The sequence below is a fragment of the Tenrec ecaudatus genome, chromosome 6, assembly GCF_050624435.1.
Source record: "Tenrec ecaudatus isolate mTenEca1 chromosome 6, mTenEca1.hap1, whole genome shotgun sequence".
Lineage (NCBI taxonomy): Eukaryota > Metazoa > Chordata > Mammalia > Afrosoricida > Tenrecidae > Tenrec > Tenrec ecaudatus.
This window is the reverse complement of record NC_134535.1, coordinates 53,369,402-53,383,927: the sequence shown is the minus strand read 5'-3', so window position 1 is coordinate 53,383,927 and position 14,526 is coordinate 53,369,402. Positions and strand designations below refer to the sequence as shown.

Below are 14,526 nucleotides of genomic sequence, written 5' to 3'. Positions count from 1 at the left end.
CACACCTCCTTTAATGGATAAATGACATAAACCTGCATATCTTGTGTTTTTTCTTTTTTTATTAATTATTTTATTGGGGAGGGTCTTACAAATCATATAACAATCCATCATACTTCTGTATTAAGCATTTATTATATTGCGCATTCAAATGTATTAAGCATGTTTTTCTTGTTTTTGAATTTTGTAGATAAGTAAAATCCCCACCACAAATACCAAAAATTGTGGTATTGCATACAGGTCATATTTCATTTTTAAAAGACGTAACATTCAAAAAGAACTTCTAATCTACCTCTTCATCAATTCATAGAGAAATTAAATACTTTACAGCATGAGTATTATCTCTTAAGGATAGTCTGTTTAATAAAAAATATTTAACCTAATGAAAATAGTATAATTATTTTTTAGTTATAGAACAATGAAAACATGACAAAGATCAGCACACCAGTCCATAGACTATATCACGCCCAAGAGAAAAAACATTATTTTAAATATGAAATACACAAAATTGTATATACTACACATTCACTTTAAACAGTATTATTAAATAAGAAAGCCTATGTACTCACACCAACTTAAGAAAATAAACTCAATGAGTACCTTTAAAGATTCCTATATGTCCCCCCCTTTTTTGTGCCCTTCTTTGACTACAAATTCATCCCACTCCTAATCAGAATTAACCATTATATCAAATTCTCTTCTACCCATTCTATTCTTTCATCATGAATCTACCCCAATCAATTTTATCTGTGGTAAGAAATAATAGAGAAGATAGCTAACTGGACTTTATTCTATTATTTCCTTATTAATTTCTGAGTCCCATCTGATCATCTGCTCAAAGAGGGCAACATTTCTAAATATAGAAATTCTATGGAGATTTTCAATATCATCAGTCTACACAAAGACAACTGTGGAACAGATCATTATTTGTTCATACACAGGCTGAAGTTGAAGCTAAAGAAAATTAAATAGCACCGAGGCTAGAGTTTTACCTTGAATATACTTCACTTGAATTTAAAGCCCATTTCAAAAACATATTTGACACACTGAACTTAATGATCATTTGGAAGGGCTTCAAAAAGTTTGTGGGAAAATGGCATTAAAGATAATAGAATGTTTTCACCAGCTTTTTTAAGTCTTCCTTTATGAAGAAAGTGAATGATTACCAAAAAGAAAAGAAAAAAGGAAAGGGTCAAGCAGAATGTCAAAAAGAACATGAAACTTACTTTTAAATGCAGAGCACAGCAAAAGCTAACAGGGAAATAATGACATACACAGCCCATCATACGAATTCCAAGGGTGGCTAAAGAAGACAAGGCAAGGCAAGGCATTATAGTGAAATGTGCAGACTTGGAGTGAGAAAACCGAGAGGAAGGAACACAAGACATTCAAGCCTCAAGTTCTATTACAGAAAAAGTCTACAATCAACTATTAAGTGATACAGGAAGCATTAAAGGAGATAAAAGACAGAGTCTCAGCACCAAAAAGAAGTGGTCCACATCCAGCCATTTGGGGAAGTACAAGGATTTTGTCTTGCTTGGATGACAATCAATGCTCATGGATGCAACAGTCATGAGATCCAAAGCACATTTACAGTAGGTAAATGTGCTACATAAGAACTCTTTAGATACGATTGCTGAAGATAAATGGGTACATAAACAAAAGTGGTAAAGAAAGCTGATGGTGCCCGGCTATCAAAAGATATAGTGTCTGGGGTCTTAAAGGCTTGAAGGTAAAAAAGCAGCCATTTAGCTAAAGCAACAAAACCCACATGGAATAAGCATACCAGCCTGTGTGATCACAAGGTGTCAAAGGGATCAGGTATCGGGCATCAAAGAACAAAAAATCCTATCACTGTGAATGACAGGGAGTGCGGAGTGGGGACCCAAAGCCCATCTGTAGGTAACTGGACATCCCCTTACAGAAGGGTCTTGGGGAGGAGACGAACCAGTCAGGGGGGGGGAAGTGTAGCAAAGACGAAACATACAACTTTCCTCTAATTCTTAAATGCTTTCTCCCCGCCACCACCACCACCATGATGATCCCAATTCTACCTTACAAATCCAGCTAGACCAGAGGATGTACACTGGTACAGACAGGAACTGGAAACACAGGGAATCCAGGACAGATGATCCCTTCAGTACCAGTGGTGAGAGTGGCGAAATCGGGAAGGTGGGGTAGAAAGGGGGAACTAATTACAAGGATCTGCTTGTAACCTCCTCCCTGGGGGACAGCCAACAGAAAAGTGGGTGAAGGGAGATGTTGAACAGTAAGATATGACAAAATAATAATAATTGATAAATTATCAAGGGTTCATGAGGGAGGAGGTGACAGGAGGGAGGGGAAAAATGAGGAGCTGATGCCAAGGGCTCAAGGAGAAAGCAAATGCTTTGGGAATGATGATAGCAACAAATGTACAAATGTGCTTGACATAATGTATGCCTGGATTGTGATGAGTTGTATGAGCACCCAATAAAATGATTTAAAAAAAACTATTTAGAGTAGAGAAGAGCAAGAATGATACTTTAAGAACTAAGATATGCCTAATCCAAGTCATGGTATTTTCAATTACCTCATATGCATGTGCAAGTTTGACATTGAATAAGGAAGACCAAAGAATCACAACGTTTGAATTGTGGTATTGGCGAAGAATACTGAAAGTACCACAGGCTAGGAAAGGTCAAATGGATCTGTTCTGGAGGAAGTACAATCAGAGAGCTCCTTAGAGGCTAGGATGGCAAGACTTCGTCTTACATACTTTGGACATGTTATCAGGAGACCAATCTCTGGAGAAGGACATCATGCTTGATAAAGTGGAGGGGCAGTGAAAAATCGGAAGGCCCTCAACAAGATGCACTGACATAGTGGCTGCAATAATAGATTCAAGCATAAGAACAATTGTGAGGATGGTGCAGGACAAGACAATGTCTCATTCTGTTGTGCACAGGGTGGCTATGGGTTGGATCTGATCTGACAGCACCTAGCAACAATAACAATGTAATAATAAAGAAAGATACTAAAGTTCAAGTTATCCTGAAGCCATTGCCCCCCCCCCCAAAAAAAAGGCTCCTCAAACTGAATCCTCATTGAGATGCTTCAACGCTTTAAGTGCTTACCATGGTGAGTTTGAAAGATTGCTGCCTGGCCTACCAACTTGAAGAGATATATATTTGTGACCATTTCAAAGAAAGTTTAACAAACATGTGAAAATTGTCAAAATATATTAATTTTAAATACTAAGAGAATTCTGCTGACGATAGTTTTAAAATGGCTGCAACTCTGCAGTCCACTGGATACAAAAGAAGATGTGGAATAAGATCTCATTTTTACCAGATGAATGTTGCCTGAAAGCAGAAAATACTGTAATGTGTTTACATGCTTTACCAAATGCAAGAAAATATTGTCGGCGTGGGATAACACTGTAAAGAATGGAAATTCAGAGCACTTAATTATGCTCACATGGAAATTACTTGAACAGGACACGGAGAAAATAAGCTTGAAATTGGAAAAGGTGTACATAGTGCAGCTTTTCATCTTCATTATTCAATCTATACAGTGAACACATAATCCAAGAAACCAGATTAGATGACGAAACACATGGAGAGAGGTCGCTCTCAAAGGAGCCATGAGCTTTTTCTCCTTTCTCTTTGTTAAACTGATGCTTTATAACAGCAGGAATTAGCATAAGGTGGCAAGGACAAATGCTCACTTGAGAGCTCACCACTTCTCTGGAGTCCCATTTTCTAAGTAATTATGCCCATTTTAGTGTTTTCCTTATTGTTCTATAGTTTGAGAACAATCTAACATTAATTTTTAAATATTTTCTGCAGAATTTTGATGCTACTATGAAAGTTTTCTTGGAATACCGAGTTTACCATGTGTTTCTAGAACAGAATGGTCCCTTATATGTCTTCATGTTTCTTCATAATCTTTCTCTAACTCTTTCTCCTAGGATTTCCATTGCAAACCAAACTCATTCAGGCAGCAGCTGAAAATATCATCTTTGGTTTGTTTCTTGTTTTCAAATGTACCAAGTAGGCTAAATAAAGACCAGCTTTTTTGAGAGGACGCTTGGAAAATCCTGCACTCCCTAGAGGATGTTTGGCTGCTATGAGCAATCCTTTCTTCACCTGGGAAGAGAGGAGCATACTAAACTTTTAATATTTTGTCCTTAAACTAAAAGGACATGTGTTCAAAGTTACAGTCAAAGAAAACAGCAAATGCTCTATGAAATTTCAAAGGGACTTCAAAAGTTCACAGAAAAATTCCACTATTGTTTAATTCTAATTTTCCATGAACTGTTTGAAGTCTATTTATGTTCTTCTGGAAATCATGTAAATTATACCTAGTATATTATACTGATATTACTTTGTAAATATTTATTAAATAATACAGGAAACATATCTCTCCACGCCTCAAATAAGAAAACTGACTTTTGATGTCATCACTATTGATCATTTAAGTCACAGGCAGTCACTTGGCCGTAACAAGAGAAACAAGTCCTGCTAAATAAGGAGATCTCAACCACTCAGAAGTCAAAACAAGGCGTGGCAAATGCTCTGATACCACTACTGACTATTATGTTGAGGGATGCAACAGAAGGTCTCAGATAGAATGGAAGAAAAAGGTAAAATAAAGCTCAAATTAATGATAAAGCCTGGACTTACTAGACTAATACAGACTGTTCTTCCAGTCTACTGCCCTCAAATAAGACAGCGCTTTAACCTCGAGTGGAAGCTACTCCTGGAGGGCATATTTAAGCCAAGTCATAAGGTGGTCTATAAAAACAGTAACACCTGTGAGGCATGTGCTTCTTAGACTAAGCAACTATGTAAGACCAAACGGGCAGCATTTGCCCAAATTCAAAGATGAGAAGGCATAAGAGGCAGGAACCTGGAGGGATGGGAACAAGGAAATGAGGGAAGAAATGAGGATTGCTGATACGTTATGGGGACACCAAACAATGACATGCATAAATCATCATAAAGAAAACTAATTTGTAAATTTTCACCTACAACACAGTTAAATCTTCAAAAGATAAAGTCAAAAACCTGAAGAGAGCTGAGAACCTATTGCAGGTAATATCTGATTATCCTTTAATTTACCACAAGTTTTTTTAAAAAGTGTTCCTATTATTAGTTGACTAAGCAATTAAGAAGGCCTAATAAGGATAAGACAGAGTCCTCTCATCTTTGAAGATGGCTAACACAAAATGATATTATCAGTTCATTCGTACCTTTTAATAAACGCTTTCAAAGTATTTCTGTTTCCCATATAGGTGCACAGGAACATTTGCATAGATCTCTCAATGTTTCAAAAGAGATATCTCGAAAAATATTTTATTCTAACTTTTAACTTCCCAAATACTTGAATATCAAAACAGCTATGCCTTTCTGATAATAAAATAATAACTGACATCTTAAAACTCTGTGAATTCAAAATGCAAAATTTAGCAATTTTCATTTATATTGTTTCTAAAGAAACAACTTCTGACTATAAACCAAAATACTGCATTCAATAACACAAGTAGAAAGACAATGGATGCGAGGAAAATTAACGCTCTCTCTTGGACAAAATATGGTCATTAAAGTGTTCATAATTTATATAATTTTCATTAAATAGGACATATATATTCAAGAATACAGTTATGTGTATAGCCCCATATGTATTCAGAATTATTCTCAGAAATGTCTTACCAAGGAAGGAGGAATTGCTTCGGTTCATGGAGGAAACTGACTTTTATGTCTCCTTTTGTCTGCAAACTACTTTAATGAAGGTACCTCTCAGTGCCGTGCACCTGTGGTTATACCAGCAGTGTCTAACACTGTCACCCTGGGGAACTGGTACATCTTCACACCAGCAAACTCTTAGAAAAGCTCCCCCTTCACTTTGAAGTTTCTACTAAGCTGCAGACACAGATCCAATCATGTCATTTTAATGCTACCAGAGCACTCGGAGTAAAGGGGGATCATAAGGTGGAAGGAATTTACGATAGGATACAAGAAACATGATGCTAATTTTTTGGTTCAATCCTAGATAAACTTAGAATGGTCTACATTAATTTTGATAAAACTGATTAAGCAAATAAAGTTTGTAATTGTTAAAATTAAACAGTGTATTTGAAATTGACATTTCCATTTTAGCAAAAGCCACATTTTATATTATTTGACGAAGTACTATAAACCTAAGGATGCTTTTAAAAAATAAAAGCAAGCAAAATAATTATTTACAAAAAATAAAAGAAGAGCTAATATCTCACAAAGCTTTGATAACAATCTCAAATAAGATCCACTGGGAATAGAGTATCTGTCCATGAGGCAAGTTATAATTTTGTCTCTAGGCTCCATTGGCATTGTTCTTGCATAAAGTACAGGGGAAAAGGGAAACAAGAATCCTAATTAATCTACAAACTCTTCTTTCTTAATAAATAATTAAAATACATCAAGCAAAAATAAGTCAATATAGTAGAAGTATCATACTATTTAAAAGACTACTCAAGTGTAAGGTAAAATCATTTTCCAGTAAACTGAAACTCAGAATAGGAAAAAAATTGACCAGTACATAAATTTTAAAATAATCTTATTGATCACCATAACTTAAACATATAAACAGGATTCTCTTGGTGTAGGTTGGCTTTACTAACAAACAGTGACTCCCAGCTTCTCAAAAACAAAGAGAGGCACACAGAGAGAGAAAGAGAGAGAGAGAGAGAATCAGAAACCACATAGCAAAAATAAAATTGTTTTTAAGGGATAACTTATAAGTTTGCATAAATATGCACGAATGATATTCAGCCACATAATAGGAACAATGAAAATCTGTTCAATTCTAAAATACTGCAAAACATAAATTTCTAATACTATAGCATGTATGTATAAAGACAAAGAAAGTGGCTGACATTGTAGGATTTTCCAGTTGAGTAGTTAAGAAAATGAACTTTGAAAACAGTTATAAGTTTGAAGCCTGGCTCTGCCACTTAATATAGATGTGAATTTTATCAAAATTTTAAATATCTCTAATCCCCAGTTTTTTCTCTTATGAGGTAGACATAAGAATGTGTCTATATCCTGTGCATTTGTTTCAAGAGTTAAATATAATTTTACATAAACATTTAGCGCAATACCCAATATACATAATTGCTAAAAAAAATTATAGCAATTATTGAGTATGGCCATATACTCTCTTATAGGAAACAGACAAGAGTAATGTTACACAAAGTTCACGTTAGAAAATAGCTTCCAGCACATCAGTCACCCACCAAATTGCCTTTATTTATTCAGAATTAAAATTGTGTGCATCACAGGGCAAGGATCAGTATACAGCACATAATAAAGACAATAATTCACTTATCAAACACATAAGCATAAAAACTATACCCTAGGTACTATAAAACTCAGTGCCATTGGGTAGATTTGGACTCGTAGTAACCCTACATGGTAGAGGAGAACTTTCTTACTGGGTTTCCAAAATTGTAATCATTATAAGAGCAAACTGCCACATTGCTCTCCCATGGAGCAGCTGGTTAGGTTCAGTCAATACAATCTTTCACTTAGCAGCTGAGCACTTAACCAATGCACCACTAGGGCTCCTCAAGTACTATAAAATTTTTTTTAAGAACTACCATCAAGTCTACTCCAACTCCTAAATGACCCTATCTAAAGTTTCCAAGACCATAAATCTTCCCAGAAGCAGAAGGGTCCATCTTTCTTCCACAAAGCAGCTGCATGAATTGCTGGCCTTATGGTTAGCAGCCTAATGTTTAACCCACAGCACCAACAGGGTTCCTTCAGGCACTGTCCTAAGCATTAAAAAGAGAAAAAACAATTCCTGTAGAGTCAAATCCAACTCTTAGAGACCGCCAGGTATGTTAGATTGAATTATACTACATGGAGTTCTCAATGGTTATTTTTTTGAAGCAGACCATCAAAACTTAATTCAGAGCTCTGAGTTGATTCTAACGTCCATCTATTGGTTAGTGGTAAAGGACTTAACTGTTTGCACAACCCAAGGGCCCCATAGGCATGGGGGATAGTTAATAAAAAGGCCATAATCCATACCCTTAAGAACTTGTAAAAAAATCTGCACTCTACAATTTTCTTGCTTTTCACTACACACTTGTCCCCAATTATTTGAACAGTTCAATATTCACGTGTTGGAGACCAACAGCCTCTGCCTTCACAACCACTATGTGGCCTCATGATTCTGATATTTTTTTCCTACAGATTCTACTACCCACTCAATGGGGTAGTGGAACAACGAGAAAACGCATTCATTAAACTCCATTCCTTTGCCAGCATCCCAAGGACCATTCTATTATCCTTTTTGTAGCAAAACACATCTAACCTTACAGAGGAAAATCTACACTAACAAAGCTTGATACAACCTCAACTGATGCCTAATCAGTACCTGATAACCTTACTATTCTGATTCCTCCACTTTCTAGATACATTCATGGTTAGACAAGTTATGAAGTTTTTCTAAATAAGGTCAGTCACTCTACCTTCAAATTGGATTCCATCCCTGCTACCTTCTCTGAGCATTAGCCCTATTAATTCACCTTTTCTTCTCTCATTTTATATTCTACCTACTAACTCTATCCTTTCAATATTTAAACATACAAAAATATTTAAACATGCTTACATCTCTCATTTTAAAATATCTTTTACCCATATCTTTCTCCAGTTACTTAATCACTTTCTACCTGTAATGCAATGGTTTCCTCTTTATGTATGTCCTTTCTTGCTCTGGGTTGTCGTTCCGCTAGGATAATTTCTTAAACCAACCATACGAAGAGATTGGACAATGTGCTATGCAAATTAGGGGCATAAAATCCTGTGGGGATTGGCTGATACTATGCAAATTTGGTAGTTGTGATCTAGTATAGGAGAAAGAGGGTTTGTTTTCTCCTTCATGTATCCTCTCTACATAGTTAGCTTGGGATTTTTTCACAGCATGATGGCCCTAGGGTAGTCTTTTTTTTTTTTTTTGCATAAAGGCTGGTTGCCTCTGGGATGTAAAAACAGAACAGGCTTTGGAAGACAGTGACTTGATCCAACCGAATTCAAATATCATAGAACAATATTATTAATAAAATATATAACTTTGCTAAAGATAGTTCAAATTGGTTGCAGCTGTACTCCAAGAATGAAGTGCCAGAAATTCAAACTGGATTCCAAAGAAGACATGGAGTATGATATCATTATTTCTGTCATATGGATAGTGGCTAAACAGAGAAAGATGTTTATCTGTACTTTATTGACTATACAAAGGGATTCAACTGGATAGATCATAACAACTTGTGGAAAGCATTGTGAAGAATGGACATTGAACAGAACCAAGGTATAATAAATGGCTTAAAATTTCTAAAAAAAAGGGTGGATCAGGGCTGCATCCTTTCACACTATTTAATATATACATGTGGCAAATAACCTAAGAAACTGGACTATATAATGAAGAACTCAGAGTCAGGATTGGAAGAAGATTCATTAACAACCTGCCATATGCAGATAATGCAATTGTTTGTTTAAAATGATGAAGATGTGAAGCACGTACCGAAGAATATAGCCTTCAGTCTCTCAGGATTAACATTAAAACAAAAAATGATAAGATCTTTGATTAACTTAATAGAATTCCAACCCTCCCAAACCCACTGCCATTGAGTTGATTCTGGCTTACGAAGATTCGAAACAGAGTTTCTGAGGCTGTAAATATTTACAGGAAAAGATAGCTTCATGTTTCTCCAATGAATGAGTGGGTGGATTTGAACCACTGACCATGTAGTTTGGAGCCCAACACTTACTGTCACCAGGGTTCTAGTTTAATGAAATAAGTTCTAAAAAAAATCAGAGTTAATTGACAATTCTTAAGATATAAACTATTCTCTCCAAAACTGAATTTCCATTCCCTAATTCTGAGAATGAATTCAGATGCATTCATCATCAAAAAAAGACATTTAAGATTTATCTTGAAGTAAAATGCTGTCTGTGATAGGATTATACCTATGCACATTCAAGGAAATCCAATCAATACCACCATTACTCAAATTTATGCACCAATCACCAAGGCCAGTGATGAAAAACTAAGAATTCTAACAACATCTTCAATCATAAACAAATCAAACATGCAATCAAGATAAACATAATTACTAGCAATTGGAATGTAAAAGTTAGAAACAAAGAGTAAGAAACAGTTGGAAAATATGATCTTGGTGATAGAAACAATGCTAGAGATTGCATGTCTGAATGTTGCAAGACCAGCAATTTGTTCATAGAAAATATCTTTCATCAACAAAAGGTGTCTATGCACATGAAATTCTTCAGCTGGAATACACAGAAATAAAACTGCCTATACTTTTGGGACGAGACCACAGGGAAGCTCAATATTACCAGCTAAAACCAGGCCAGGAACTACCTGGAACAGACCACTAATTGCTCATATGTAAGTTCTGGTTGAAACTGAAGAAAATTAAAACCAAGTCCACAAGGGCCAAAATACCACATTGAGTGTATCACACCTGAATTTTGAGAACAGCTCTCAAGAACAGATTTGATACACTAAACACTAATGACACTAATGAGCTGTGAGAGGACAATGGTCTCAAACATAAGAACAATTGTGAGGATGGTACAGAGAGGGAAATGTTTTATTCTGACGTACATAGGGTCTCTATGATTCAGAACCAACGTGATGGTACCTAACACAAACAAAAATTCTCCCTGAAATTTTTTATCCATCAAGAAATATTTATATATTTTTCTTCAGGAAAATAATTTATCTTTTCCATCCAAATTTAAGACTAACTACCAGAGGGCAGAGCTACTCTGCCCTGCATGGGCCAGGGCAGGCTCTACGGCAGTGGGTGGCACCGATGGCATTTCTGTGTCATCCCACATAAACACACCACAGGCCACCTTAGATGCAGTCCAGCCAGCATGCACCTTACATGGAACAAAGGAAATAAAAATAAATTTTTTTTAAAAAAAGGAACGATCGAGAGACTTCATCCCAGGTACAAACAAGACAAAACAAAACAACTATCAGATGCTTAATAAATTATGGCATTTATTTGACATAATAAATACTCATAGTCAGATTTATTTATGTCAAATAAATGCCATGATTAATAAGTTTCTGATAATTATTTTTCCAAATCTAAGTAACATTAGAACCTTTCAAAAGTACTGAACTCAAAGAAGTAGTTTATTTCCTTCATCTAGGGATTAAATAATTATTTTGTTTTTATCCAATTCATAACTCTCTATTTAGAAACGTCAATGGGGATTATTGAATCAAAGATAAGCATTCATCCACATACTAAGCATGTAATTAAGGGAATGCAGTGCTTTTTGGAGAAGTTGCTGTTGGAAAGATCATACATATGAGGGAGCTTCAAACAGCTCATGGATAAATGGAATGAAAAAACAGTGAGAGACTTCCACACACTTTTTCAAGTCCCCTCCCTCATAGATATTTTATTAATATTACAAAACAGCCTATTATGAAGTCACAGAAGCAATGACATAAAAATTGGGAGAAAAGTGTCACCCGAAAAGGTCTTATAAATGAGATGGGATTTAACTACATTTTTGAGGATGAGAAGTACCTGGATAAGCAAAGGAAGGCGAGAAAAAAGATCAAGATAAGTAAAAGGTAGCCTCCTTGGAGTTCCAGGAAGACAACTAGGTGGATTTACCATGATGGGCAACACAAGATAAAATTAGAAGGGTAAACTACAATCAACAGAAACCTGACTGCCAGATTATAGATTGTATGCTCTCAGATGTTGATTTCTACTTACTGGTTGACGTGTTGTTACATCAGATACATTTTGAGAGCTTCATAAAAACACAGGTTACTGAACCTCACCCTAGAGACTCTGAAAACTGGAGACAATCCGTATCTAAGCACAGCTCCCAGGTGATTCTCAGATACAGCCAGGCTTAGGAGCCACGGCTCTAGACAAGAGTAAGTTACTGCTTTTTTTGAGCATGAAAGTGTCATAAATATAGTTTCTCTACATTTCTCAATTATAAAACTTAAACAACAAAAAGTGCTCTTTTTATTTACAGTTGTCAATTCCCTTCTCCCTCAGAGACCACATTTCATAAGATCCCAGGTCATATGCATGGTTAAGAACACTAATTCCAAAATGCAAAAAATTTTTGGAGGTCAGTGTCCTACTAGCAACTTGAAGGTTGTGGAGTTATATACTGTAAGTGTGAGATGTTGAAGACATAACAGATATACCAATAGCAAAAAGTAAAATGTAGAGAGCAATCAAAATATTGACCTTGTAAAAGTTTTAAAAGAACTCACAGAAAATATTCTATTTAACCTTCGAGTGGACAAAATATTATTTAATCAGCTTGAATCGTAAAGGGAAAAGCTGGGTTTCATTAAAGATAAAAAACTGCTCTTTGAAAAGAAGCCAATTAGCAAAGGATGATATTAAAACATCTTCCATAATATTATCAATAATAAGACAACCCTATTTTTGAAATACACAGACACAAAACCCCCAAAAAACCTGTGCTGACACTTTCAAAAGAAGATGTCAGAATGACCCGTGCCCATATGAAAAGATGCTAAATATCATTAGTAATCAAAGAAATGCAAGTTAAAGGTACAATATGATACCACTACCTTTTAATAATTAGTAGATCCAAAGTCAATATTCTCCCGCCACCTCCTCCAAAATACATTACAAACCACAACTCCTTACCCTGGCTATGAGGGCTTGCTGGACTAAGCGATGGCTGGTGCAAGTCTTTGCTTGGGACTGGATAGGTTTCTTTCCCTTGGCGTTGACTCATCTTTGCTGGTGTCAGAAGTTGCGATTCGTCACTGTTTGCTACCACAGCTCAAAGAAATAAGGGGGAAAGAATTACCATTGGAGTCAGAGACTAAATAACTGTGCCATTAACACTCCAAATCAGAATTATGTTCAAAATGGTTTCAGTGCCTATGTTCACTAATCACTACTTTAACAAATCCACTTACATAGTTTGATGTGCTATTAGTCCAAAAAGAATTAACAGGCAAACATGAGGATACATATCTCCCTGATAAAAAAAAGTACCCTGAGGTTTACCAGGCTTCTTTCATTGTGCTATTATCTTTTTATTTGGCAAAAGAGAATCATTTACCAAAAGATACAAACGGTAAATGAATAAACGAAAATATCCTCAACCTCATTAGTAACAAAAACAACATAAACTAATAGAAGTTTAAATTAATATTTTACATTCATTAGAATGTCTACTCTAATTTGCATAAAAATAGGGAAGATTCTTGTTTTAGAGAAATAGGAAAACTTGAGATTTATGATTGTCTTATGAGTAACAGTGACAGAACCAATTGGCTCCAAGGTTTAGTCTTTTTAAAAGTTTCTGCTGAAATAATCAGTATCAGTGTGTTTGCTCCTTACCACAAAGCTAAACTATAAATATAGTAGAGCAATAATTCCCAGTTCAAGAGAGGAAGGAAAAGAGGAATAAAACACTCAGTGAAATAGTAGGGGTCTGGAAAACACTCCTACAGGTCAACAAACAGACCTTGAACTATTAACAGGCTTTTTTATTTTGTTTTTTACTTGTTTTCTCTTAAATTTTGTGTGTCAGTGGCTATTTTGTTCGTTAGCTTGTCAGTGTTGCTGCTGTCGTCACCATGTTCTTATGTGCCACTTTGTTTGGTGCTGTCAAAGCCATCTGCAACTTTATACACATATTACTGTATCTGCAGGTCCACCTAGATAAGATAGGCTGGAAAAACAATATGAGAAAAAAGTAATAGGACCAACGGTCCTGGAGGGACATGAGAGTGAAGGAGGTAGGGTAAGGGAGGATGTGTTGGCCAACACAGGGACAAGGGAACAACGAGTGGTTCAAAATGAGTGGCAGGGAGGGGATGGGAGGACTGGTAGGGAGTGACCAAGGGCAAGGTAACTGAGAGGAACTACTGAAACCAGAATGAAGGCTGAACATGGTAGTGGGACAGGAGGAAAGCGTAAGGAAATAGAGGAAAGGAGTAGGAGGCAAAGGGCATACATAAAAAGCCTAAATACAAACATGTACATATGTACATATCTTTATGATTATGGGGGAAATAGACCTATGTGCATATATTTACAGGTTTAGTAGTAGGATAGCAGGCGGACATTGGGCCTCCTTGCGCGCACTCTCTTAATACCAGAGCATCTTGCTCAGCTAAACGGTCATTCCACGTGGCCCACCTTCCCGACATGATCGCTGAAGACAGACATGCGCATAAGCAAACGTGGTGAAAAAAGCTGATGGTGCCCGGCTATCAAAAGATATAGCATTTGGGGTTTTAAAGGGTTGAAGGCAAACAAGCAGCCATCTAGCTCGGAAGTAACAAAGCCCACAAAGAAGAAGCACACAAGCCTGTGTGAACACGAGGTGTTGAAGGAATCAGGTAGCAGACACCAAAAGAACAAAAACCATCATTGTGTGATCACCTTCCGCACATAAACGTTGAAGATGAATGTGTGCATAAGTAAGTGTGGTGAAG

General features: G+C 36.1%; 1 protein-coding gene across 6 annotated transcripts in view; it reads right to left on the bottom strand.

Annotated features, from left to right (window-relative positions):
• OSBPL8 (oxysterol binding protein like 8) overlaps positions 1-14,526 on the bottom strand; it is a 200,135-nt gene that overhangs the window by 77,022 nt on the left and 108,587 nt on the right. For 4 of the 6 annotated variants that reach the window (XM_075551253.1, XM_075551254.1, XM_075551255.1 and 1 more), the window contains one exon: positions 12,719-12,856. In XM_075551253.1, the coding sequence (XP_075407368.1) occupies positions 12,719-12,856 (138 nt within the window). The remainder of the gene's footprint in view (positions 1-12,718; positions 12,857-14,526) is intronic. The other 2 variants (XM_075551258.1, XM_075551257.1) reach the window with 1 other exon arrangement.